Source organism: Crassostrea angulata, chromosome 7 (assembly GCF_025612915.1).
Source record: "Crassostrea angulata isolate pt1a10 chromosome 7, ASM2561291v2, whole genome shotgun sequence".
In the NCBI taxonomy this organism is placed as follows: domain Eukaryota; kingdom Metazoa; phylum Mollusca; class Bivalvia; order Ostreida; family Ostreidae; genus Magallana; species Magallana angulata.
In genome coordinates this window covers 35,312,184-35,337,971 of record NC_069117.1, presented here as the reverse complement: position 1 = coordinate 35,337,971, position 25,788 = coordinate 35,312,184, and the positions used below count along the sequence as shown (strand labels likewise).

At 33.2% G+C, this 25,788-nt stretch overlaps 1 protein-coding gene across 3 annotated transcripts in view; it reads right to left on the bottom strand.

The window, feature by feature from the left end:
- LOC128155234 (uncharacterized) overlaps positions 1-25,788 on the bottom strand; it is a 228,681-nt gene that overhangs the window by 189,996 nt on the left and 12,897 nt on the right. For all 3 annotated transcript variants that reach the window (XR_008239583.1, XM_052816843.1, XM_052816844.1), the window contains exons 2-3: positions 15,206-15,334; positions 1,173-1,253 (exon numbers count right to left, since the gene is read on the bottom strand). Coding sequence is in view for 2 of the 3 variants with exons in the window: in XM_052816843.1 (XP_052672803.1) it covers positions 1,173-1,253; positions 15,206-15,334 (210 nt within the window). In the remaining variant the exon portion in view is untranslated. The remainder of the gene's footprint in view (positions 1-1,172; positions 1,254-15,205; positions 15,335-25,788) is intronic.

The following is a 25,788-nucleotide window of genomic DNA, read 5'->3' as shown; positions in this document are numbered from 1 at the left end:
TACATATCTCCCCTATAAAAAATGTATGGTCCTTCAATTGAATACTTTTAAACAACCTTTACATAAGAATGCTTTGTTTTGATTTTATTTGAAATTGCCTCAGTGGGTCTGGAAAAGATGAACATGGTAAAAAGTTTACAGATGAATGGACAATTGAACACATGGTTAATAGACAATAGGGGTTGAGAAAAGCAATCTTAAGGTCAGACGACACGTTCCTCAATTTTAGATAACTTTTTCCAGGAATTTGTTAATGGTTTACTACTACTTTGACAAGCTTTCTTGCAAAAAATTAGGGTACCTTACCAGGCATTTCTGCAAAATACTAGAGTATGCAATTTCCTATATAATCTTCTTGAAAATACACTTGAATTGCTGATATAAAAATAAATACATCTACAGTACAGCGAAATTCACTAAATTAGAACCATAGCTCCGCCGGGGCGGGGCTTTGAACTCACGACCTCTAGAGCCGATACGCTTTTGGCAGAGAGCGGCCACGGTTCTAACCACTCGACCATGTACACACATAACCATATTCAAGTAAATTTTGATCATTTTTAAAGTAATTATAAAATAAATATTTTTATTGGAACTCTTTATTACGAGGAGATACAAAAAAGATTCTCGAGGAACGTGTCGTCTGACCTTAAACCACTGGTATTCAACTCATGTCAGGTCATACAAAGCTATGAATTGAAATCAATTTCCATAAGAAATATAGGGAATCATACTTGGTGAATGTAAATTTATCAAAATATCTCTCAAAAACAACTAATCGTTATTCCTTTGATCATTTTGCTTAAAAGTCATAAAACTTAAAAGGTTTATTACATTTATATTTTACACATAACTGAAGATTTTTTAAAGTAAGAATATTTTGGTTATTATGAATTTTATTCACATCAATATCAACAGGTCTCCCAAAGCACCTTAATTTTGCTTGGTAATTTTAATAACAATCGTGCTTCCACCTATCAGTACTCGCAGTAGTTTGATCTTTTTATACATGTGATGTCTAAATTCAAGTTTTCATTTAATACATTTATCCATTGAAAATCTTGACAGTATTAACAATTTTGTATATTTTAAACAGGAACATGCAAAAATTTTAACCAATCCAATTATAACCCATGCAGACAATACACATTATGCCATTTTCAAGTGAGTACCTGTTGTTCAGAGGTGGGACAATGTCATACCGACTTCCTCTGATCTTTGGTCTGTAACCATCATTATCAGGACTGTCAATTCTGTAAAAACAAATTGAATTTATATAGTTACCAAAATATATCAATTGTCAATACATGTACTCTTAATCAGCCAAATATAGATAAGCTTTGATACATCTAAAAACTACAGTAATGCTACTAATAAGCGGATGTTGCTAAAATGCGGAACGGAAAGCATAACGGAAAATGGAAAATATAATATCTGTAAAAAGGTATAGGCTGGCCAGAAACGATTTACTTTGTATCATTTATTCATATCTAATAAATGATTATCAACATGTTGCTGTCTTATTGATATTCTTATGAATGTCTATCAAATATAGCATTGTAGTTGAGTATGAAACGGAAAAAAATCAAATGTTTACGAATTGTGAAACATTCACACAATTAAACAAGCAAATTAGAAATTTATAATCATTATAAATGATTCAATTGAGGTTCCTTTCTGCCTGAATACTTTTGGAGAGGACTCTTCATCCTAAGTTTAGCACAAGACCAATCGCTCATATCAGAGTGTATGACCTATGACTGTAAAGGTGTACAGCTTCCATATAAAGTAGTTTTTTCCCAAGTAAGTTAACTTTCTAAATAGGTTTTATGTTTATATGTTTTCATAGATATTAACTAAAACAAGGTGGCTAGTATACTAGTTATTATATACTGTACTATTACCAAGTCTATTTGTTATTCTTAAGAAATTTAAAAACTGTTTTTGTTTCAAATGATAAAAGTACTTGCATAACTATTTTGATCATACTTCTTAATTACATTTTATTTAATGATTTATTACTAAATATGAATTAGATCTCATTACGAGTAATGGGTAGGTCTTCCATCCAATTTGTTTTATATGATACGATGAAATATCGATACTCTCTACCAAATTAAATCTGAAATCTTGTTGAAACTAGGTTTCTTGTCTCAGGACCGGAAATGGATGAAGGGAAGTGATTAATGAAAATAAAAACTGGTATTTCTTGTACATTTGCCAAGTGTACATCACTAGCTGTTTATCAGGCTAGATGAAACACTCAAGAAAGTCTGGTAAGTACTGAAAGTGACAGTTGACAAAATAAAACCCGTTCAACACACTTTCAATCAAATGTCTATCATTCATAAAAGTTTCATGTCTCAGTCATTTACAGTGACTAAAATCTCGCGGGTATCAAATTTGTTAAAAGGAAAGCTACCTATTAAGATATTTGATATATCTCACCGGAAGTAGAATATGTTTGCTTATTTAACATTGTATAGATAACATACATACAATTTTATGCTGATATATTCATTACATTTAAAAAAAAAATAAGAAAAAAATAATTTGAAGCGCTTCCGGTGACAACAGGAAGTTATGACGAATCAAACAAAATAATTCAAACACAAATACATGCATATGACTATCATCAAATAAAGTTTATTTGTTCGAGTCGTCACTGTTTTTGAGATCTCATGGAGTCAATGTTTTTCTTTATCTCTGAGCAGGTAACAGACAAACGGAAGTACTCGGTGAAAACTAGAACTGTCTTAATGGGACTAATACCCCCTGCAAGGCTAATTTTAAATGTGACAAATAATTGAATTGAATAATAAAGGTTTGGAACTCATACAAATAAAAAAAATTCTAGAATTGTAAAAAAAAAGTTAACAAAGAAAATCAAAATCAAAATTGTCAGAATTTCACTGTCAAGACATATATATATATAACAGTAATACATTTACAAAATGTATCTGATGATATTTTTTTTCTTTAATTGTTTTAAAGAAAAACCAACAAAATGACAATAACCCCTCCCCTTGCAGAAAATGGAATCACTGGTAGCCAAGCAATGCTCTTCTGTTGATAAAACTTTGAATATCTTTCTAATAAAAGTCTTGACAGATGCAATTAGTTGTTTCAAATTTTCCACACTTTTTCCTGTGGTACAGTGGAACTCCATATCAGAAAATTGATCCCATAGGACTATGATTTTCTTTGATAAGCTTGGTAAATATAATAAACTCCCAAAACATTACCATAATTACCATACTATGTAAAAATATGTAAAAAAGAAAAATGAATAATACAATCTGGATCATATCAGTAATTTTGAATTTCATTTAAATTAATGCTCTATAGGGTCACTTCATCAATTTACTTGCCCTATAAATTTTAACAACTTCTAAAAAAGTTAATTTCTTTAATAATAATGATATAATTTATTTCCTTATAATGATAAAAACTTTTGGTTTACATGAAAAAGTTTTAAAATAGCCCCAAAACCACCACCCATTTTACAGATAATCAATTTTCCCTAAACACATGCCCCCTTGGGACAAATGAATTCAGCCACACTTGTCTTTGATGTTCTTATAAGCTCCTTAGAATTTATCATTGACAAACAAAAATTTTGCATTGTCAATTGATAGAATACTTTTAAAAAATAAATTTAGTTAAGGCATAAAGACAAAAAACCTCTATCTGGATGTATTTATATAAATATATTTTAGAGTGTTTTAATACTATTACTGGTAATTTTTAATAAAATCTGTTAGGATTACCTCCCTTACTTTTCAACAACAGTGTACAATATATAGAATAAGGAAAATTAAAATGTCATAAAACCATTAAATCTTGTCTGATCTTAAAAAAAATTGCAGGTGCACATCTTCAAATTGTGATCAACATTATTATGTACAAATTTTCAGACTGTTCTATGCAGTAGTACTAAATTTTATAGGGGGGACAAAGTTGCGTCTATAGACAGATGGACAGACGGACAGTAAAACATGGTTTGCAGTATAATGACTAAAATCTATCAATTAGAATTTTTTTGTTTTTTATTATGTAAAACCCACATGTAATATCTGTCTGATATTGTTTTAGATTGAGAATGACATATTGCTTTTATTAATAAACTGAACAAATTCTTAATTGACACCCTATCGTTTAATCCAAATGAAGAAGAAAAAACTTTTATGTGTATATAATCAAAACTAAAACAATTCTTGAGTTTGCGGCTAAATAAACTCATATATGAGAGATGCAACTCTCGTGTATTAGATAACCCCTGACCGCTAGGTAGTCCAGAATGACCATGCTGACCGATTTTCTTGACCGCTGGCGAGGGATATAGCTTACGTAATGGTACACACACACACAGAGCTCTAATTCAAGGTTGATTTTAAATGCATGCAATATAATAACTAAAATGTATTACATAGATTTTTGTTTAAATCTTTATTTTGTGTTTTACTAGAAAATAAAAGAATGATTTGTTTTCTGAATCCCGTTTTGAAGGATTGTACACTCTAAGAACTTAACAATCAAAGTACTGAAGAACTGGCGGGAGTTGATTTTGTCAATGTTTATTTATTTTAAAATCAATGATATGTTATTTTGCATATGACAAGAACATGTATACATAATTCCTAATTTGAATTACGCATATTTTTATAATAAGAATTTTTGAACTTTTTCGACTAGAATGTCGAGAAACCTCCATATGAATCATGTTAAATAATATTTAAAGATAAAATTAATTCAATCAAACTATGTATCAGTGGTAGAAATATTTCTCGAAAATTGTATGGATCCAAGCAATATTGAACTCTAGTCTCGTTCAACCAAACGCTCGGCTGACACCGTAAATCTCAGACAAGGCCGAGCGTGGAGTTGAACGAAACTATATTGAACTCTGGCGTAGGAATACACACGACTACAAAAAATATTTAAATTGTTCGTACCATTTAAAATCTGACTATTTTTAAGGTATTTGTAAATAAGTTTCCTTGAAAAACTATGCTTTAGCATACATTACATCGAATTCATCAATTATTTGATTATCAGGTGAAAGATCAACACAAATTTAGAATATTTTACGTAGTATTGGTAGAGAATATAAGTACTAATGTGAATCTTGCTTATGAAAAACCTACAGATTTACCCCATTTTTTTGTAAATTGCTTCTGATTAGTAAAAATGTGCATTATTTTGATGATTTTGTGGAATATTTCAACAATATCTTCCATAAACGAAATATGTATTTTTTTCCCAAGCAAGAACTTCAAAGTATATGACTTAACAAAGGATTTTTATAAAAAATATGTATGATTTAATGTCATTAATCACCTCCGCCGATGCGATTTATACAGATCATACGCATTATTAGGATTCGCCCGTCACGTGATTACAAAGTACATATGACGTCACAAAAATGCATCAAATGTAATGTTTAACATCAGTGTCAATAAATGTATCATAGATTTTAAGAAATACTCCCGGTCAAAGTATTTTTACGATGATTAAAAAAATATCGTTTTCCAGCAGTATTTTAGCATCGGGATGCCTTAACATTACTGCGAAAATGTCAATTTTTGAGTACTTTTGAGTGACGACCGGAAGTTAGGCCGGATCATACAGCACATAGTAAACATATCTTCATACATTGTTTTGTCTTTCCTCAAAGTTTGAATGTTCAAATTTTTGTTTGTTATAATATCTCGTTGAAAAAAGGTTTTTGTCTTGGGACTGGAAACAAACGAACGGAAGTGATTAAAAAATTGAAAATACATATTTTAGTACATTTACCTACGATTCGCTACTGTTCATCACATTGAGTAAAATGTCTAAAAAATTCTAAAGTTTAAAAAAATGCAATTGCTTGAACGCTTCGAGTGAGTGATGTACGACCAAATGAAACCCATTAAACACATGTTCAATCAAATGTCCATTATCCATATAAGTTTTGTGTCTTGATCTCTGACAGTTTCTGAGATCTGTCGGGTACTTTGTTTTAAAAAGAAGGCTACCTGAGATATTTGATATGTCTCACCGGAAGTAGAACTTTTTATGTTTTATTTCCATGTGTAGATGACTTTTTGTAATTTTATAGCTAAAATCTTACTTCCTTGCTAAATAACCAACATATTTTTAAAAAAATCAGAATTGGGTGTACCGTATTTTTCGGGGCATATGCCGATGTGGGGCATAGGCCGAATTGCTCATTTTTAGACAAAATTCAAGAAAATTCCTTAGACTAGCCGAATTGGGGGATAGGCCGATTTTCAATCGATGATTACTATAGTGAAAGTTTGACCGCTGTTTAAGGAAGTCATCGTATGAAGTATACTTTCAGAATATCGATGTAGAAAGTTTGAGATCTTGCAGGTTCAAAATATGTTTTAAAAAGCTTCCTGAGATAATTGAGATATCTCACCGGAAGTAGATTTTTTTTTGTTTATTTACCATTGCATTGATGACATTTGCAACGATCTATACTAATATCTTTATTCTATGGAATATTAATTAAATACGTAAAATCAAGAAAATTTAAAGTGCTTCCGGTGACGACCAGAAGTTACGCCGAACAAAACAAAAATGTTTAAACACATCTACAACTATAGGTCTATTATCCCTCAAAATTTGGATGTTCAAGTCGTTTTTGTTTCAGAAATCTCGATGTGACAAGCTTTTTGTCGCTGGACAGAAAACGGACGACAGGAAATGAATTTTCAAAAAATGAAAAAAATGCCTCGAGATATGATCATTCTCTATCAGTTCTGAAAACTTGAAGTAAATCTATTGAACCATCTCTGAGAAATCTTGTGGACAAAAACTGGGGAAAAAATAATAATAACTAGACTCTTGTTGCTATAGCAACAAAAAGATCTTCCGTTCCTCATGTATCAATCTGCACATAAAATCCATTTCTCTTGTGAAAAGAAAAGGGATATAATATATACTGTAAAGGAATTCCCAAGAAATTATTTCTCAGTTAAACAAAACAAAAAGTCAGTTATAATATCTCGTTCAGAAAAGGTTTTTGTCTTGGGACTTGAAAAGAACAAATGTAAGTGATTTAAGAAATTGAAAGTAGATATTTTAGTACATTTACCTACGGTACGTTACTGTTCAAAAATTTAAGTAAAATGTTTTAAAAAGAACTAAAGTTTAAAAAAAAACTTCTATTGCTTGAATGCTTCGGTTGAGAACCAGAAGTGACGTACGACCAAATGAAACCCTTTAAACACATGTTCAATCAAATGTCCATTATTCATATATTTTCGTGTCATGATCTCTCACAGTTTCTGAGATTTTGTGGGTACCTTGTTTTTAGAAAAGAAGGCTACCTATGATATTTGTGATGTCTCACCGGTAGTAGAAGTTTTTTACCATGTGTACATGACCTGTTGTATTTCTATAGCTAAAATGTTACTTCCATGCTTTTTTTTTTTTTAAATTTTCCATAATTTATTTCAAATTTCAACAGAAATACAATATCAAATATAGCTTAAACATTAGTATTACAAGATATAATGTATAAATACAATCTTTTCCACAAAGACAAGAGACAAGGGATTCACACACATAGTCCACTCCGTAGTCCTTTGAACCCCTTGTCTTCCAACTGGAGGACTGCAACCCCCAGAATGTGGAATAAAAATTGATGAATGCATAAAGTTACATAATATAATTACTTAAAGTATAGTACATATCATCAGAACATGTAATACTTCCAGCTTTTTTAAGGACACAATTTTCCACAATTAAGTTATTTTTCACAAAATATTTTAAATTTTCTTTTGACATTCTTTCTTGATTTATTCTACAAGACATTTTGTATTTATAAATTAAAAAGCAGATAAATGACAAAATATTATTCAACCTTCTAGTTTTGACATTATTTTCATAATGGAACCCTAATACTATTATCTTCCATGATATTCCAAAATTAAAGAAATTTCCCACCTCTTGCCATATATGTTTTACTAATTTACAACTAAATAAAAGATGTTCACAGTCTTCGACTGTTTGACAACATTCACATTCGGCTGATACATCTTTGTTCCACTTACTAACACTTACTGTAATGTCTCGTGTATAATACGCACTCGTGTATAATACGCACCCCCAAAGTTGACCAAAAAATGGCGAAAAAACAGCAGGTCCTATGTATAACACGCACCCAAAAAATGGTAAAATCAACGACCGCCATTTTCCCCCAAACTATCGATGTTTCATGTTAATTTTATAATCCATGCGCAATTTCTTTAATTTTGAGATCGGAACATAGCACAGACAATGAAAATCGACGGCCGCCATTTTCCCAAATAACTATCGATGTTTAATGATGATTTTTTAACCCAAGCGTAATTACTGTAATTTCGTGATCGCAACATGGCCTAAGCGATATTAGAGTCAAAGTTCTTACACTTTTAATTAAAAAGGACGGTACGATTTACATGGGCGGTATCAAATATCATTTGACACTTCGTAATGAGTTTCTTACAACATAGGAGAAGTAGAAGATCATCATACGTAGAGAAGAACGGCAACCGAGCTTAGTGCTTAAAAGTAATAATGTTTGCAGACATAAACCAAAAATTATTTAATTGATTAATTATAGTCAAACCCTATGATTGTTGTTTAAATAAACATTGTGAAGAAACGTTCGTATGTCGTATATCGTCATTATCAAGTCGTACAAATGATCGATGTAATTTTAGCAGTGTCTATGTAAAGCAATAACGTTTAACTGCATAACAGGACACAAAGTAATTAAGTTTAATAAAATCAGAATAATTGCTTATCTACATGCACTTGAAAACACCCTGTGAAGTCCGACACCAGAGAGGTGCATGCTTCTGACACCGGAAATTGTTAAACAAACATTGACCACGCGCCGAGTCAACAGGTGGCTGCTTACTAGTGAAGTTACGTAATGGCGAATACACTGGCGATATTTAAACTTGTTTGATGCAAGAAATAGTGTTAAGAGAGGATAAATATTTCAATACATGGGGAAAAAAATTAAGAATAAGGTATTTCTGATGCAGTAAATTTAGTATACACTCATTCAATTTGCATAACACGTTATATCGGCAGTCACTACTCCCGTGGTATCAAGAATGACGGCTTGAAAAACTGGGGTACAATTTTGGTCCTATGTATAACACGCACCCCCCACTTTTGATCAAATTTTGGCTGAAAAAAAGTGCGTGTTATACACGCGACATTACGGTAAATTATTGTTAAGTACACTGTTTAATAACTTATAATTGAATTCAGCAACTTTCTTATCATACATGCATTTTATTTTTTGATTATATATATTTTTCCAAATAATTCCAGCCGACATACCAAACAATTTGTTCCATCTGTTTTCATATACAGATCTCTTAAATTTCATATTTACAAAAATAGAATAATAAAAGTTACTCTTTAAACATTCTATATTTCTTCTAAGGCCATCTTTAAAGATAAACCTAGTATTTTGTTGTATATTCATGTATTTTGCATAAGAACAATCAAATATTTCTATATTTCTTAAAACACGTTCTAAGCATAATATACTCACAAAAAATATTATTTTTCTTTTTCATGATGCTAGAAAAATAATTTATGTCATACAAATTCCCATCTGCATCAAAAATATCTTTCACATATAAAATACCACTTTTGATCCAATTTTCAAAGCACAATGGTTTTGATTTGTAAGTAAAAAGATTATTATTCCAGATAAGTTCTGTTAAGAATTCATCTCTCTTCAGATGATTTACATGTCTCAATTTTTTACATTTGTTTAGAGCAATAAAAACTTCAACATAAAAGTGTGGAAGTTTTGTCATTATAAAAAAGTCTGATTTACTATGTTTACAATCACTTGTTTTTAACACATCATAGATTGAGAGATTTGTTTTATCAAGAATATCAGACAGGGTTCTGAATGTAATGCCTCTGTCTTCTAAAATACGTGAAATCCAAGATGCCTTAGCAGCTAGAAATTTACTCTCTATATCTACAATCCCAATACCCCCTTCTTCAATTTCGCCAATAAGGGTGTTTCTTTTAATTCTATCTTTTTTCTTCCACAAAAAATTGAAAATGAGTTTTGTCACATCTTTAAAAAATCCAGTATCTGGGTTAGATAGTATAAAGGCATTATATACAATTTTTTATATTGCTAATGTGTTAACAACTGTGCATTTACCAAATATTGTTAAATTTCTTCTTTTCCAAACGCTTAGAATTCGTTCTAACTTTTCTAATTTGCTGGTCCAATTTTTTTCATAGCATTCTTTATAGTTATGACCAAGATATATTCCCAAAGACTTAACACAATTTTTATTAATTTTAACTCCATGTATTGAATTATCATTCGAATATATTTCAATAAAAGACCCTGTTAAAAGACATTCCGTTTTTCCTAAGTTTAATTTCGGTCCAGCCATTTTACTGAAATCATTAATTATTTCTATTGCATTTTTAAGAGAATTTGTATCTTTCAACATATTTGTGCAGTCGTCAGCGTGTTGAACTATTTTAATTATCTTACCATTATTTTCATTAAATGTCAGACCATTTATATCTTCACATTTTCTAATCTGAACAGCTAATATTTCAATAACAATTACAAACAAAAGTGCTGACACAGGGCATCCCTGCCGAATGCCTCTTTGCATTTTACAAGATTTTGACAGCCATCCATTATTCTTTATCTTAAAAATAGGTTCATTGTATAGTGTTTTTATCATTTTAATAAAGTGTTCTCCAAAGCAAAATTTTTCTAATGTTTTAAACATAAAATTGTATTCAACGGAATCGAACGCCTTTTCAAAATCTAGAAAAAGTAAGATACCATCTAGTTCGTTCTTCATATAATAATCAAATATATCTAGTATCAATCGCGCATTTACGCCTATATATCTACCTTTAATGTACACACTTTGTTCTTGTCCAATTAATCTGTTACACACTTTTTGAAGACGCTTAGCTAATACATGAGCAAATATTTTATAATCAACGTTAGTTAGACTAATTGGTCTGTAATTTGATATATTTTCCTTTTCTCCTTTTTTATAAATTAAAGATATAATTGCGCTTCTTTGAGAAAAAGGCAGCATACCTTGCTCAATGCTTTTTAAGAGTGATGCGAAAAAAAGTTCTTTTATATCGTTCCAAAATATTTTATAAAATTCCGCGGGTAGACCGTCTTGACCAGGCGATTTATTATTTTTCATAAGTTTTATAACTTCTTTACATTCCTCCAGTTCGGGGAGCTGATCGCATAATTCTCTCTACGCTTTTGTTATTTTTTCACAATCTATATCATTACTATATATTACTTCCATGCTAAATAACCAAAATATTTCTAAACAATCAAAATTGGGTGTACTTCCTGTGACGACCGGAAGTTACGCCGGATAAAACAAAAATGTGTTAACACATGTACATACATAGGTCTGTCATCCCACAAAGTTTGGTTGTTCAAATCGTCACTGTTTTTGAGATCTCGTCGAAATAAGGTTTTTTGTCTGGGAACAAGAAACGGACAAACGGAAGTGCTCAATATAAATTGTATTAAATATTTCTTGTATAATTGTCTTTCGTACATTATTTTTCATTTATCTAACTAAAAATGTCAAAGGGAAACATGCAGTTAAACTGATAAACAGCTCGACTTGTTTGAACTCTTCCGGTGTGGACCGGAAGTGACGGAAGACAAAATGAAACAGTTAAACATATCTTCACTCAAATGTCTATCATCCATGAATTCAAAGTTTCGTGTCTTGATCACTAATAGTTTCTGAGATCTCGCGGGTACAAAATGTGTTTAAAAAAGCTTCCTGAGATGATTGAGATATCTTACCGGAAGTAGATTTTTTTTGTTGAGATAACATCGCATAGATAACCTATGTATAGATTTATACTTATATATTAAATTTATGGAAAATGAATTTAATGCGTACAATAACTATTTTTGAAGTGCTTCCGGTGACGACTGGAAGTATCGACGAACAAAACAAAATAGTTTAAACACATCTACATACACAGGTCTATCATCGTACAAAGTTTAGTTGTTCAAGTCTTTACCATTTTTGAGATCTCGAGGTGACAAACTTTTTCGTTGCGGGACAGGAAACGGACGACCGGAAATGAATTTTGAAAAAATTTTACAAAAAACTCTAGAAAATATCATTATCTATCATTCCTGAAAATTTCAAGAAAATATATTCAGTCATCTCTGAGAAAAACGGGGAAAAAAATAAGAATAACTATTTAGACTCTTGTTGCTATAGCAACAAAAAGGTCTTCCGTTCCTCATATAAAAATCTGCACATAACAATTCATTTCTCTTGTGAAAAGAAAATGATATAATATATACTGTAAAGGAAATCCCAAGAAATTATTTCCAAGTTAAACAAAACAAAAAGACAAAATGTCAATTTTTGAGTACTTTCTGTGACGACCGGAAGTTACGCCGGATCATACAGAACATAGTAAACATAATTTCATGCATTGTTTTGTCTTTCCTCAAAGTTCGGTTGTTCAAATTTTTGTTAGTTATAATATCTCTTTGAGAAAAGGTTTTTGTCTCGGGACATTTTAAAAAAGAAATCACCAGAGATATTTGAGATGTCTCACCGGAACTAGAACTTATTTTGGTTTTTTTTTTCCATGTGTAGATGACCTTTTGTATTTCTATTGCTAAATTGATACTTCCATGCTACATAATCAAACATTTTTATATAATCAAATTTGGGTGTACTTCCTGTGACGACCGGATTAAGTTACGCTGGGTAAAACAAAATAGTGTGAATACATGTACATACATAGGTCTATCATCCCACAAAGTTTGGTTGTTCAAGTCGTTACCCTTTTTGAGATCTCGTCGAAATAAGGTTTTTTGTCTCAGGACAGGAAACTGACAAACGGAAGTGCTCAATGTAAATTGTATTAAATATTTCTTGTATATTTGCCTTTTGTACATTTTTGTTTATTTAACTTACAATAAATATCAAAGAAAAACAGTTAAACTGATAAACAGCTCGATTTGTTTAAACTTTTCCGGTGTGGACCGGAAGTGACGCAAAACAAAATGAAACCAGTTAAACACATCTTCAATCAAATGTCAATCATCCGTAAAAGTTTTGTGTCTTGATCAGTTATAGTTTCTAAGATCTTGCGGGTACAAAATGTGTTTTAAAAAAGCTCCCTGAGATAATTGAGATATCTCACCGGAAGTAAAAAATTTTCGTTGATTCGACATCGCATAGATAACATTTGCATAGACTTATACTTATATATTTATTCTATGGAAAAGAAATTGAAAATGTAAAAATAATTTTTTTGGAAGTGCTTCCGGCCCCGACCGGAAGCTATGACGAACAAATGGACATGGACAACGGAAATGAATTTAGAAAAAACTCAAATCAAAAACTTCTAGATCTTTTTCATTTGAATCATCACTAAAAATTTTAGGAAAATCTATCCAGACATCTCTAAGATATTCACGAGACAAAAAGGGGAAAAAATAAGAAGAAGAAAGAAAGAAAAAACCTAACAATCCCTATAAGGTCTTCCATTGGAAACAGCAGACATTAACAAATGAAAGTGGTTTACGTATGTATTTATTTCATTAACAAGCGTATTTTTTAAAACATGTTCTTATTTTACAGATCAATACAAAATGCTTTGTAAAAGTCGACCAGTGCTTAATGTTTATACCGTTTCAATAAATTAAATAATGAGTATGCACGTTAATGTTGCTGCATTTGGTCTAGCTAATATCTAGGAAGGCTGTTTTCTTTTCCCTAGTAAATGCCAAGTTGACTTCGTTGTTTTCAGCATGCTCACACTTGAGTTGATAACTCTCATTACATTTATCCAATTTTTCTGATAAATTAAACAATTAAAGAACCTTTGAATTTCAAAAGAGTTGTAAACATTGTCCTGAAATTTTGATTTTTTGGGAACTGTTTACGTTTGCTTAAGCAACTGGCTCTTTGTATTTCAAATCCAACGTTATCATAATTATATAATATGTGAGTTTACTTATATGTTTTACAGTGCGACCGATGGGGTGAGTGCAGCAGGAACTAAACATGTTCAGTGTCATCTATCGTCTGTCCCAGGTTCTTGCTTCCATGTTATTTAGACAAATGTCAACTTTCATCAAAGAATTTTCAACAAAAATAATTATATTTCTAAGTTTTAAAATTTTAAACAAACTACATTCCATAGACTTGTTTCACCTTAAAACAGTCCTCAACTAATGGAGAAAATTTGATCTGTAAAATCTGTAAATGATAAATATAATTTTTCTTTTCTTTTGTGTCTAGTTGTTATCTGATTTTTTTTTTTTTAACCTGTTTCATTCATTCATCCTTTCGTGCTAAATATATGTTGCAATCATCCCCCCACCCTCCCTTTAGGTCTGTTATTTCCAATTTTCTCATTTAATAACGATTTTATTATATGCAATATCTACATACATTTTTTAATGATATGAATTTTTTCTTATTCATTCTAAAATGATGTGGCTGTAATTCTAATAACAATTAGGTTTTTCAACTCCTCTCCACCACATGCAAAATTAGCTTGAACCGAAATGACAGTTGAGCTTCTCAGTATATCATCTCATTTTCTAAGCCAAAAAAAAAATTAACTAACTAGCTAAGGGATCACAGTCAATCTGATTAAAACTACCCCCTTCTCTTTACACTAGTGTGTGTGTGTGCGCACACACACTCACACACACCAAAGCACACACACAGTAGATATATCATTTTCTGTTGCATAAATCCTACTGTACAGAATATGTATCCTAACCGTATATATAGGTTGAAACTAAGCAGAAACTTCAAGTTGCATTAAGTTTGCATTGCAAGCTCAGATTCATGGAAAGCCCAAATTTTGGCAGCATGGAAACTTAATAGAATGGCTGAAACGTGCATTCAACTAAAGTAATCTTAATATCCGCAATGTTTTCAAAGGGTTTCTGTAGTGTTTAAACCATGCAGATTCTTCATCGAGTGTCTAATAAATCAGTAAATAGAGCCACTGCATCACTGAATTTTAGGAATAAAATCAGCTATGGGTTTATGGGGAGCTTAGAGTTGGAGGACCAAAAACCTTGGCTAGTAAAGTTACCAATAAATTGCCTTTTACTAACCCGTTATTACTGCAACTGATAAGTGAACTGTTGAGTTACCTTGGCAAAAGTGATGGTGATGGTTTCCTATACAGCCCTAATGGTGAATGATTGTGTTTTCTTCCAGATCCTCCAGGTGAAATCAGTGGTGGTTCTTGATCATCAAGCTGATATCGAATTCTGTTCAAACTAAAAAAAATCAATATATTACATAGAAATACATAAATTAATTGGAATCAATGCAACAAGGTGAACTAATAAAAATATCAATAGTAACACCATCATTCCAAAACTTTGCATACAAATAGAAATATATCTAATGTGTCATGTAAAAGTAAACAAGAGGCCCTTGGGCCACATTGCTCACCAGAGCAACAATGGCTTTATGTAGGCATTCAAAGGATATTGTACCATATGGCCCCTCAATAGAATAACAAAAAAGAAATATCAGAATTTTAGACTTTACATTTTGCAATCACTTGCAATACTTTTAATTTCGATTAGCACACTCTTCAAATTAGAGATGCGTTGTCACTGGGACAACCGCTAAACACTGTTATGGCAGAGAATATATATTACAGTAGTCTTCAATGTGCCAATCTCAATGCTATTTTAAAAGATAACAGTATTTCCTATTCCAATAACAGAAAGGCAGAACTATAAGACCTGTGTGAAAGCAAGGAAGCTTTGAATTTACCAACCATCGATCCTATTGACGATGATTCTGATGCATCCCATCAAAGGTAAAACGTATCCTGACCCACACAGCAATACACAGCTGAACTGGACTGATAATCTCAGGCGTATGCCATCAATAGATGCCTTTGATATTGCAGCATATCTGCAGAATTTCTGTGGCTGGTCCACGGAACGGTTAGAAAGACAAAAATCTGATAATGCATACAAGTTGCATTCGTTGTTCTGGTCATATTCATGGTGTTGTGATAGGACCATTAGGTGAGTGATTATGGCTTTGGTGGTTTACACATAAAAATTAAAAATTGGACGAACATATCTTATATCAATGCTATTTTTAAGTTTTTATAATTTGAATGAATCAATTTCAGGGGATGGTGAAAGGGAAAATGTGTTCCTAAGACAAAACTGTCTAGCAGCCCGTAATGTCCATAGATACTGTTTGAACAAACAGGACATGTTGTTTCAGCTAAGTGTACCTGTGTTATGTGTTTGTTTTCACTTTTTCAACTTTAACTTACTTGTTACATTTGAAAACCCTTTGCATTCAAACAGTGCAAACATGTAATTGCACTTCTTTTTTTGCCTTAGTGACCATGTTGTTACCATGGAAGATAGAATAACTGATGCAGCAGCTTATTGATACAAGCCAAGAAAAGTTAGCAGACCTGTGGTAGCATATGATGTACCGGTACATGTACATATGTCGTTACATATTTATTTGTCATTATTTATGAATGTAATGTGTATTTTATACCAGCTATATTCCTGTATCATTTAAATAAATAGAATGCTGTTCAACTTGATACACTTACAATGTCAATATTGACACAATTTAAATCTTGTAGGTCAGACATGCATACCCCTGATAAGCTAAGGTCATCTGAGGATTCTGGCTAGCTACCCCTGAGATCATGCAAGAACACTGGACCAGAGGGCAATAGAAAAGGGCTTGCCTTATTCTAGGTTCTGAATGATAGCCAGATAGCTGCTGTATCACTGTATACATTATCGGATTCAGAAGACAGCAAAAGTGAGCGAGATGGGCATCTTTGTTTACAAGGTCTTTCCTTACCTTGCAGCTTCCCCTGATAGTGTTACTGAATGTTGCGGAAAAGGACTTTTAGAAATAAAATCTCCATTTAGTTTACAAAATGAGATGCTCCAAATTGCAATGTCTAAAAACTCATCTTGTATTTTAGTTGATGGAAAGTATGAGTTGAAAAAAATCTGTCTTCTCCATATTACATGTATGTCTAGATGCTTGGTCAAATGGCAATTGGGAATTTTTCATTTTTAAATTTGTGATTTTGTCATGTACACAAAGAAAGACATCTATGTTAAAAGAATTCACTAGTGCAGATTGGGAGTCATTGTCAGATAGTATGAATAGTCTTTATACCCATCCTGCACTGCCAAACATAGTTTAAATGTGTTATAGTATCAATACATGTACTTGCAGAGTTAAAGGACTCTTGCTACTGTAATTAACACTAAAGCTTTACATTTTTCTGCTCTGGAGTTTTTATGAAAATCAATTAAACTGAATCAACTAGTAGTTTATGTTTGAAAATGTAGTTGGCCACGTGGGTTTGGGGATATGAGAGGCATGAATATAAAGTCACAACGACACACGTGTTGCACGTTAAAACCCTGCCATTTTATTTCAAACCGAAAACTGCAATTATTACAAAGTGATTAACAGAAAAACCCAAAACGTAAAAGACATATTAGTTCCAGATTTGTGGCCTGACCTTACCGACCTGACAACTTATATACAACATCCTGCCCCTAAATTAAAATTGATCCCATAGAGCAATTTTACACGGGACAGTAATGTCAGTCCACAAAACAGTACATAAAATGCACACACAAATTTAAGACACAAATAATATTGGTATAGAAACAATGTACACAAGATGTAAATGTGAGAATCACTACATTCATCATAAAAATTAATGTACTTTCAATGTAATCAAACATTGATCATTGCATACAAAGAGGATATTTTGCACAAGACTCATCTCTGCATCAAATAACCAGGGGAAATGTTAGGTACCAATCAAAGATTGTGCATGATATAAACAATGCAACCAAGTTCAACACAACAAATGTCATCAGGTCTGAATACTGAAATATGTGTAGAATGAACAAGAAAGCATTTCAAAAACATATAGATTCCTAAATACACACTAAACATATTTTCTGGTATATCCAATCAAAGTATATCAATGATTTATAAAAATGTACCCTGATAAAATGTCATTCTTGTAACTCGATCTCCACATGCTGAAGTGTAAAAGCTCTGACAAGTTGATTAACATCTCATAAAATGAAACAACATTCTATCTGAATGAATGGAAGCATGGAGAGAGAAATAAAGGATATGAATTCACAAATCCAAAACCATAAATGCACAAATTCAAATTCATGATGTCATTTCTTATCTAAAGACATAAAATATTACACAATTACATGCTCCAAGTCAAAACATGTACGGTAATCATACCCTTACAGAATTGCAGCAGATACTGCAAAGGCAGTATATGCTGCAACAGTGCTGCAATTATACTTAATATCTACTGCAAAAATGAAGTATATTTGCAGTACTTATTAGCATTATGTACTGCGCACTAGTATATGCTGATAATCTACTGTAATATACTGAAAATGTGCTGCAAAATCTTTCTGTTAGTGACACACAATTACATATGCTGCTTTTGTACTGCCAATAGGCTGCATTTCTACTGCTTTATCTTTATTAAGAGATACTGGTATTAAAGGTATACTGCATTTCTGCTGCCTTATCATTATCATTCACATATGACTGCCATAGGTGTACTGCATTATCTTTATCATTTAGATACAGGCATCAAAGGTGCTGCATTAATTTGTACTGCATTATCTTTATCATTTCGAAACAGGCATCAAATGTACTGCATTTGTACTGCATTAACTTTATCACTTAGATCCTGAAGGTATACCATATTCCGCAAATATTATAACTCATGTGCACTATGATCTGGTGGTTTGTGGGAAATGCAAAATACATGTGTAAAAAACTGTTTGTTCCAACACTGAAAAAATATACTGATAGACATGATCGATGTTTCAATAATAATAAATCTTTATAAATCTTTGAGTTCATATTAACACGTTAGTAAAAACATGGTCAGTCAGTAGCTTATGTACAACCTTCGAGATCGAAAGATGCATTCCGTTAGAATTTGAACTCCGTCGCGAAATGTTATTTATAAGTGAACGGCATCACTGTAGCACACAATTCATCTCAAAGACGTTATCAATCTGTTTCGAGAATATTTCTATGACCACTGTCGCGAATGCATTAGCTTAGAAGGGAATGAAACTCCAGCAGTTACACTCTTATTCGAAGAGTCCGCCATTGTTTATAAGGTGTCAAGTCAATTCGTCGCCAATACAAAATGAATACGATCTTTAAGATGGAAAAAACTTAATTTTTAAATTTAAAGTAAAATTTAAAATGAAGATACTACTTACAAAAATTGGTGCATAGTTTAAGAAACAAAGTACGATATTATATTTATTTGAGTTCCAATTATTTGATAGTTTTCAAAGACTGCAGGTTCAGGTAATTAAAAAGAATCAATTCATTATGATCAATTAATGTTTTGTATGTTTTATATATGTTCATATCAAACCGAATCGAAAAGTCCCAATTTATCAGAATATATTGTCATCGTGTTGTTTGATTCTATAACGTCATTTCCGCCTATGACTACGCACTTTTAAATGAAGCAGACGGATCTTCAACATGTGTTATATTGGAACATTGAAAAATCACAATGTTGCAGCAGTTGTAGCGAAGAAAGGTAAAATATTTATGTTGAAATCACCTTGAGTGTATATATGAGATAAATGTAGTTACTTTAATGGAACACATGAACAGTTTTTGTCAAACATTTCAAAATGGCGATTTTGAATTTTTAAGTTAGATTTATGGCAGTAAAATTCTTTTATATTGTATAAAGTTAAAAAGTTATATACTATAGCTACAAAGATGGATGGATACATGTGTACAAAAAGAAAAGAAAGTAAACACAATAAGTAAAATCATTCTCTCTTCTTTTTTTCTTTAGAACTAATGACTCATGATCATGAGGAAGATGCACTTGATGCTGAATATCGATTGTTTTAAGGTAAGCAAAATAAATGATTTCACATTTGTATTAGATTTAAGCTTTGTTAAAAATCTGAGTTTGCATCAAAAGAGGGTTGAGTCATTAAATCGCCTAAATAATGAGTGCTATTTTAATATGATGTTATTATTCTAACAAAAGATAATAAAAATTCCATAACATTGAATTTGAGTAATAATTGTAATTTATCCTTAGTATTGAAGGCTTAATTCAAATTGAAATTTTTATATGCTTCTGTAGCAAAGTATGTAATTGTATCCATAGGGACTTGCCAGTTGAACAAGTGAATGCTAAAGGGCAGAATACCCTGGCTCAAAAAGCCCTGCGAGACAGCTGGATGTGAAAAATGCAGAATGGATTAAAGAAAATGACATTCTATAATGCAGTAAGTTAATAGATTAATCATTTCAAATTGTATATCAATGCACAATTTTTCTGTAAATTGTACAAGTCAAAGTTAAGTTATAAATTATTCAAAATACATTTTTTTCAGGGTTTTTTAAGTTTTGACCAGTTAATTTTAAATATTAAAATTGTGCACCTTATTTTTTTTCTCATAACTTTCATTTTATAGTTATTAAAATTCTATTGGTTTTAAAGAATCTGTGGAATTATAAAAGACTGTTTCTTCTGTCGTATCACTGGATATCAGTAGTGTATGTAAATGTAAATCTAACGCTTTTTATACCTCCTTCAATGCATTTATAAAAGAGTTCCATCTGTCTTTTTCATTTTTTTTATCTCTCTGTATAAATACAATTTTTAAATGGCCTGCATTCATTTCAAGAAACACCTTAGACCTAACATTTTTAAAATTAATGATGTTTTAATTTAGATATATTATTTTCATTAATTTGTTTGCAGATTTTTCAGCGCAGAACTGAGAAGTCTTTCGCTACAAAAGGGGACCATCACCAAGTAGTGGCGGTGAAATTGACCAAAGGACCAAAAGCGGGAAAGCTAACTGTGCAGCACAGCAATGAAAGTTCATAAAGGCTTGTGTATATACTGACTATTACACATTATAAATTACTGCTTATACTATAGATAAATTTACTGTAATAACTGTAGTAACTGAAATAATCTGAAAGTTTTGTAACGTAATTAACATTTATACAATTATCATGAGTATTGCGAATATAGATATATTTGCAAATTATTTGTAATTAAGTGTACATGTATCTAGAGTAATTAAACCTGAATATATTACTTTAGTTGTTATGAATAGTTGTTGTATTCTACAAAGGCTGCCAACCATATTCACGGTATATCACTATATGTCAGTAGTTTTGCTGTCCTACCGGCCAGCCTGGTACATGAAATATCTGAAGCAAGCTGCATCTCTACTGCCAACCAAAGCTTCCATATTTGGATACACAATGCTGCTGTGCAGTACTAATTTAAATATTTGAAACATGCTGCAACTCTACTGCCAACCAAAGCTTCCATATTTGGGTATACAGTACTGCAGTGCAGTACTAATTTAAATATTTGAAACATGCTGCAACTCTACTGCCAACCAAAGCCTCCATATTTGGGTGTACAGTACTGCTGTGCAGTAGATATTTGAAACCCACTGCAACAGGTCTTCTGCTTAGCAGCGCTATTTAGTACTGCAGGCCAGTAGACTGTAGAGATATTCAAGAATTCTACTGCAGGGCAGCATATACTGCCTGGCAGTATATACTGCCTGGCAGTCTTATTTGCAGTACAATTGCAGTCATAATTAACATATTTGAAACATACTGCAAGTTTGCTGCTTCATTGTATTTTTCCATTTAAAAGCTCTGCAGTACATTTGCAGCACTACTGTAGCTCTACTGATAGTCTACTGGGATTTTATACTGATAATGTGCTGCATATGTACTGCATTTATGCTGCAATTCTGTAAGGGTAGCATAAGCACAGATTTCTTTAGAAAGCTTTTACAACACATTTAGCATCAACATTCATAAAAAAAGAACTGTTTTCAAACAGATGCAATAATGTCACAAACAACAGATTGTAATGGGTGTGATTTCACAAATTGTTGGCAGTATCATTTAAGTCCTCATATCTAACCCATGTAGCTTTTTGAGATGGTTCCCCTAAAATGAATAAGGTATTCAACATCATAACCAGAACCTCTTTTAGCTAAAATGCGTTTAATCTAATAAAGAATGGTAGGTGAACAATGATTGGATGAAGAAATATCACTGAGATCTACACTGCTGTCCTGGTAACGGAGGGGTTTCCTTATAGAGCGGCGTGGACGAGTCGACACACTGGGCACGGGATGTGGATCTGGATCCACTGTCGGCTGAACAGATGATTCATACTGAGCAACTGACTCTGAATGCTTCTTGTGAGTACTGGTCATGTGATCGGACCGCATGGAATCATCAGACATCACTTGGAGATGACTGGTCTCATTGGATTCCTGGTTCAAATCAGAAGTTTGCACTGCTTGGTCTCTGTAGACTGAACATGTAATGTGAAAGTAGTTCTCCGGTGTGGGTGCATGTACATAAACATGCTTTAATCTGTTAACATGAACTGGTTTGTCTAAGGTTTTCTGGATAGAAAGGTCAAAGAGCTTAACTAGAGCTATGACAGGCCACCCGTAGATTGACGTGCCATTGCTTATCCTACGGCGAGAGCGGAATTAAGGGAGATGCTTGGCAGGACGCATTCATTGATGCACTAGTAAATTAGGATATGCACTTGCGCATTAAACAGAATAGGCCTGAAAACTAAAATGATGCAATCCGACATGCAGTAGAACTAGATTCATACTATAGAACAGAAAGGCGAGGTGATTTGTTGGATGGTTGAGGGTAAGGAACGCGAGTGCGAACAACCCACAAAATCAACAGAGCTTATTGAATTAATGACAAGGATGCAAACCCAGTTAGATAACTTGAAAAAACAGGTCCAAGATCAGAATTTTTGGAGGAGACGAACATTACAGTTGCCAGTCAGAAATACAAAGAGGGGGTGACTTGCTATTATTGCAAGGAAAAGAGACACATTCGTCGAAATTGTCCAAAACTTAAAAATAAAGAAAGAAATAGAAACAGAAATGCATCAGCGAAGAAAGGTGGCAATGCGCAGGTGATTCATAGTGAGCGCTGGAGGAAGCAGCACAATGCCCAAGGACATGTTGGTGGAAGCACCATGATTAACGAATCTGGTATATTTGTTGAAGCTGATATAAACGGAGTATGGTCAAAAATGTTGATTGATACAGGAGCGTCATTGACGTTGATCTCAAAAAAGGGTGCATGATATAATTTCAGCAGAAAAAAGCCCAGCACTAGAGGAGAGTGCATGGACAGAAAGTTTTGAACGCAAGTGGAAACCCACTTTTTCTGTATGGAAAAGCAGAATATCATATTAAAATTGGGAAGTCTGAAACATTTATTCCAGCGATGGTTACAGATGTTACGGTCGATGGAATCCTTGGTCTAGATTTTGTGAAGAAGACAAGGGTATTTTAAATCTCAACTCTAATACAATACGACTTAACAATGAGGAATATCACATTTCTTGTGAGAGGACCCTTGGTTGTTTTCGTGTTGTTGCGGCTGACGATATTTGTATTCCTCCTAGGAGTAAAATGATTGTAGAGGCTAAAATTCCAGGACAGAATACATTTGGAGCCTCAGATTATATTGTCGAGCCAGAAGAGAGATTTCTTGAGAAGGGGCGTGCTTTCATAGGTAGGACATTGGTTAAGGGCAGTGAAACGGTGCCTGTATGTCTGATGAATGTTACAGACGTTGCTCAGCAAATATACAAGGGGACTTTGCTGGCAAAGATGACGGCTGCTGATGAAGAGAATCTGCCAGAAACAGCGGTAGTAAATAGTTCAAAACTACAACCTGATTTGATAGAATTCCTTGATCGATGTAAGGAAAATCTATCTTATACACAAGCTATGCAAGCCGCTAAATTCCTACAAAGGTATCAGCACTTGTTTGCACTTTGATTTAGGTCAAACCTCAGTAGTTGAACACAAAATCAACACTGGGCTTTAAGGGAAACCAATTAAACAGGGGGCTTCACTCATTACTTCTTTCATTTGGCATTCATTCCTTGGGAATTTCCCCCCAAGTCTATGTTTTAAATTTTTGTTTGAAGTCTTTAAGGCACTTAGATATATTAATTATACTGTTTTTTTATACTATAGGAGTTATGCATATGTTGGTTAATGTAGTCTAGTTGTCTTGTTAGTATTTTAGCTTTGAATACACCGGTAGTCTAGTTGTCTAGTTAGTATTGTAGCTTTGAATACACCTTGCAGTTGGTTATTCCTTCATCCTCGCTGGGATCAGCCCCGAGCGCAATCTGTTCTTGTCTCGAGGCCCGCTGGAGATCAGCCCCGGGTCATGCTTTGTTCTAATATATGCCCGCTGGGATCAGCCCCGGGTCATGCTTCGTTCTAATTTATGCTCGCTGGGATCAGCCGCGGGTCATGCTTCGTTCTAATTTATGCTCGCTGGGATCAGCCCCGGGCGCAATCTGTTCTAGTCCTGAGGCCCGCTGGAGATCAGCCCGGGTCATGCTTCGTTCTAATGTACACCCGCTGGGATCAGCCCCGGGTCTTGCTTCGTTCTAATGTACACCCGCTGGGATCAGCCCCGAGCACAATCTGTTCTAGTCTTGAGGCCCGCTGGAGATCAGCCCCGGGTCATGCTTCGTTCTAATTCAGGTTCGCTGTGATCAGCCCTGAGCACAATCTGTTCTAGTCTTGATGCCCGCTGGAGATCACAATCTGTTCTAGTCTTGAGGTCCGCTGGAGATCAGCCCCGGGTCATGCTTCGTTCTAATTCAGGCTCGCTGTGATCAGCCCTGAGCACAATCTGTTCTAGTCTTGATGCCCGCTGGAGATCAGCCTTGGGCATGGGTCTTTGTCATGCTCACAGCCCAGGCTGTTGCTGGTAGGGAAGAAATGGGTAGCCCCCAAGTGCCAAACTATTTAGTACATACCGGTATGTATTTTGGGTGTTTACAAATACATGTATATGTTTATGGTTGTTTTATGTATGATTGTACAATGTATTTTGGTTTGCAGTGTTTGTTTATTTAGCTATACTAGATGTTTGGGTACAAGACCCAATAAATGTTTTGCTTCCTCTTAACTATTGTTAATTGTTTATAAAGGTAACCAATTAAACATGGGGCACGAAGAATTCCTTTGCATCTAATGCAAGAAGTTGATAAACAGGTGAACGAAATGTTGGATGAAGGGGTAATTAAATCCTCTTATAGCCCCTGGGCTTTACCTGTGGTTCTTGTGTGCAAGAAAGATGGGTCAATGCGCTTCTGCATAGATATTTTAATAATATATTTATTTCAATAATTGACAACTCAATGAAGTCACAGTTAAGGACGCGTAACCCCTTCCAAACATAAAAGAGGCATTTGATCATATTTCAGGGCATGCTTTATTCTCAACGCTTGACCTCAACAGCGGCTACTGGCAGGTTGCAATGGAAAACAGCTTTTGTAACGCGCAAAGGTTTATTCCAGTTCAAGGTAATGCCTTTTGGTCTTACCTGTGCGCCTGCGACATTTGAAAGCTTAATGGAGACGGCAATGGGACAAATGTCTTGTATATCTCGATGATATTATAGTTATTGATAAGTCATTCGACGATATGCTTTGCAACCTTGAAGGGGTATTTGATAAACTGCTGAGAGTGGGGCTTTAATTAAAAGCAAGAAAGTGCAATCTATTTGCCACTAAAGTTTCGTATCTAGGGCATATCATTTCACAAGAGAGCAT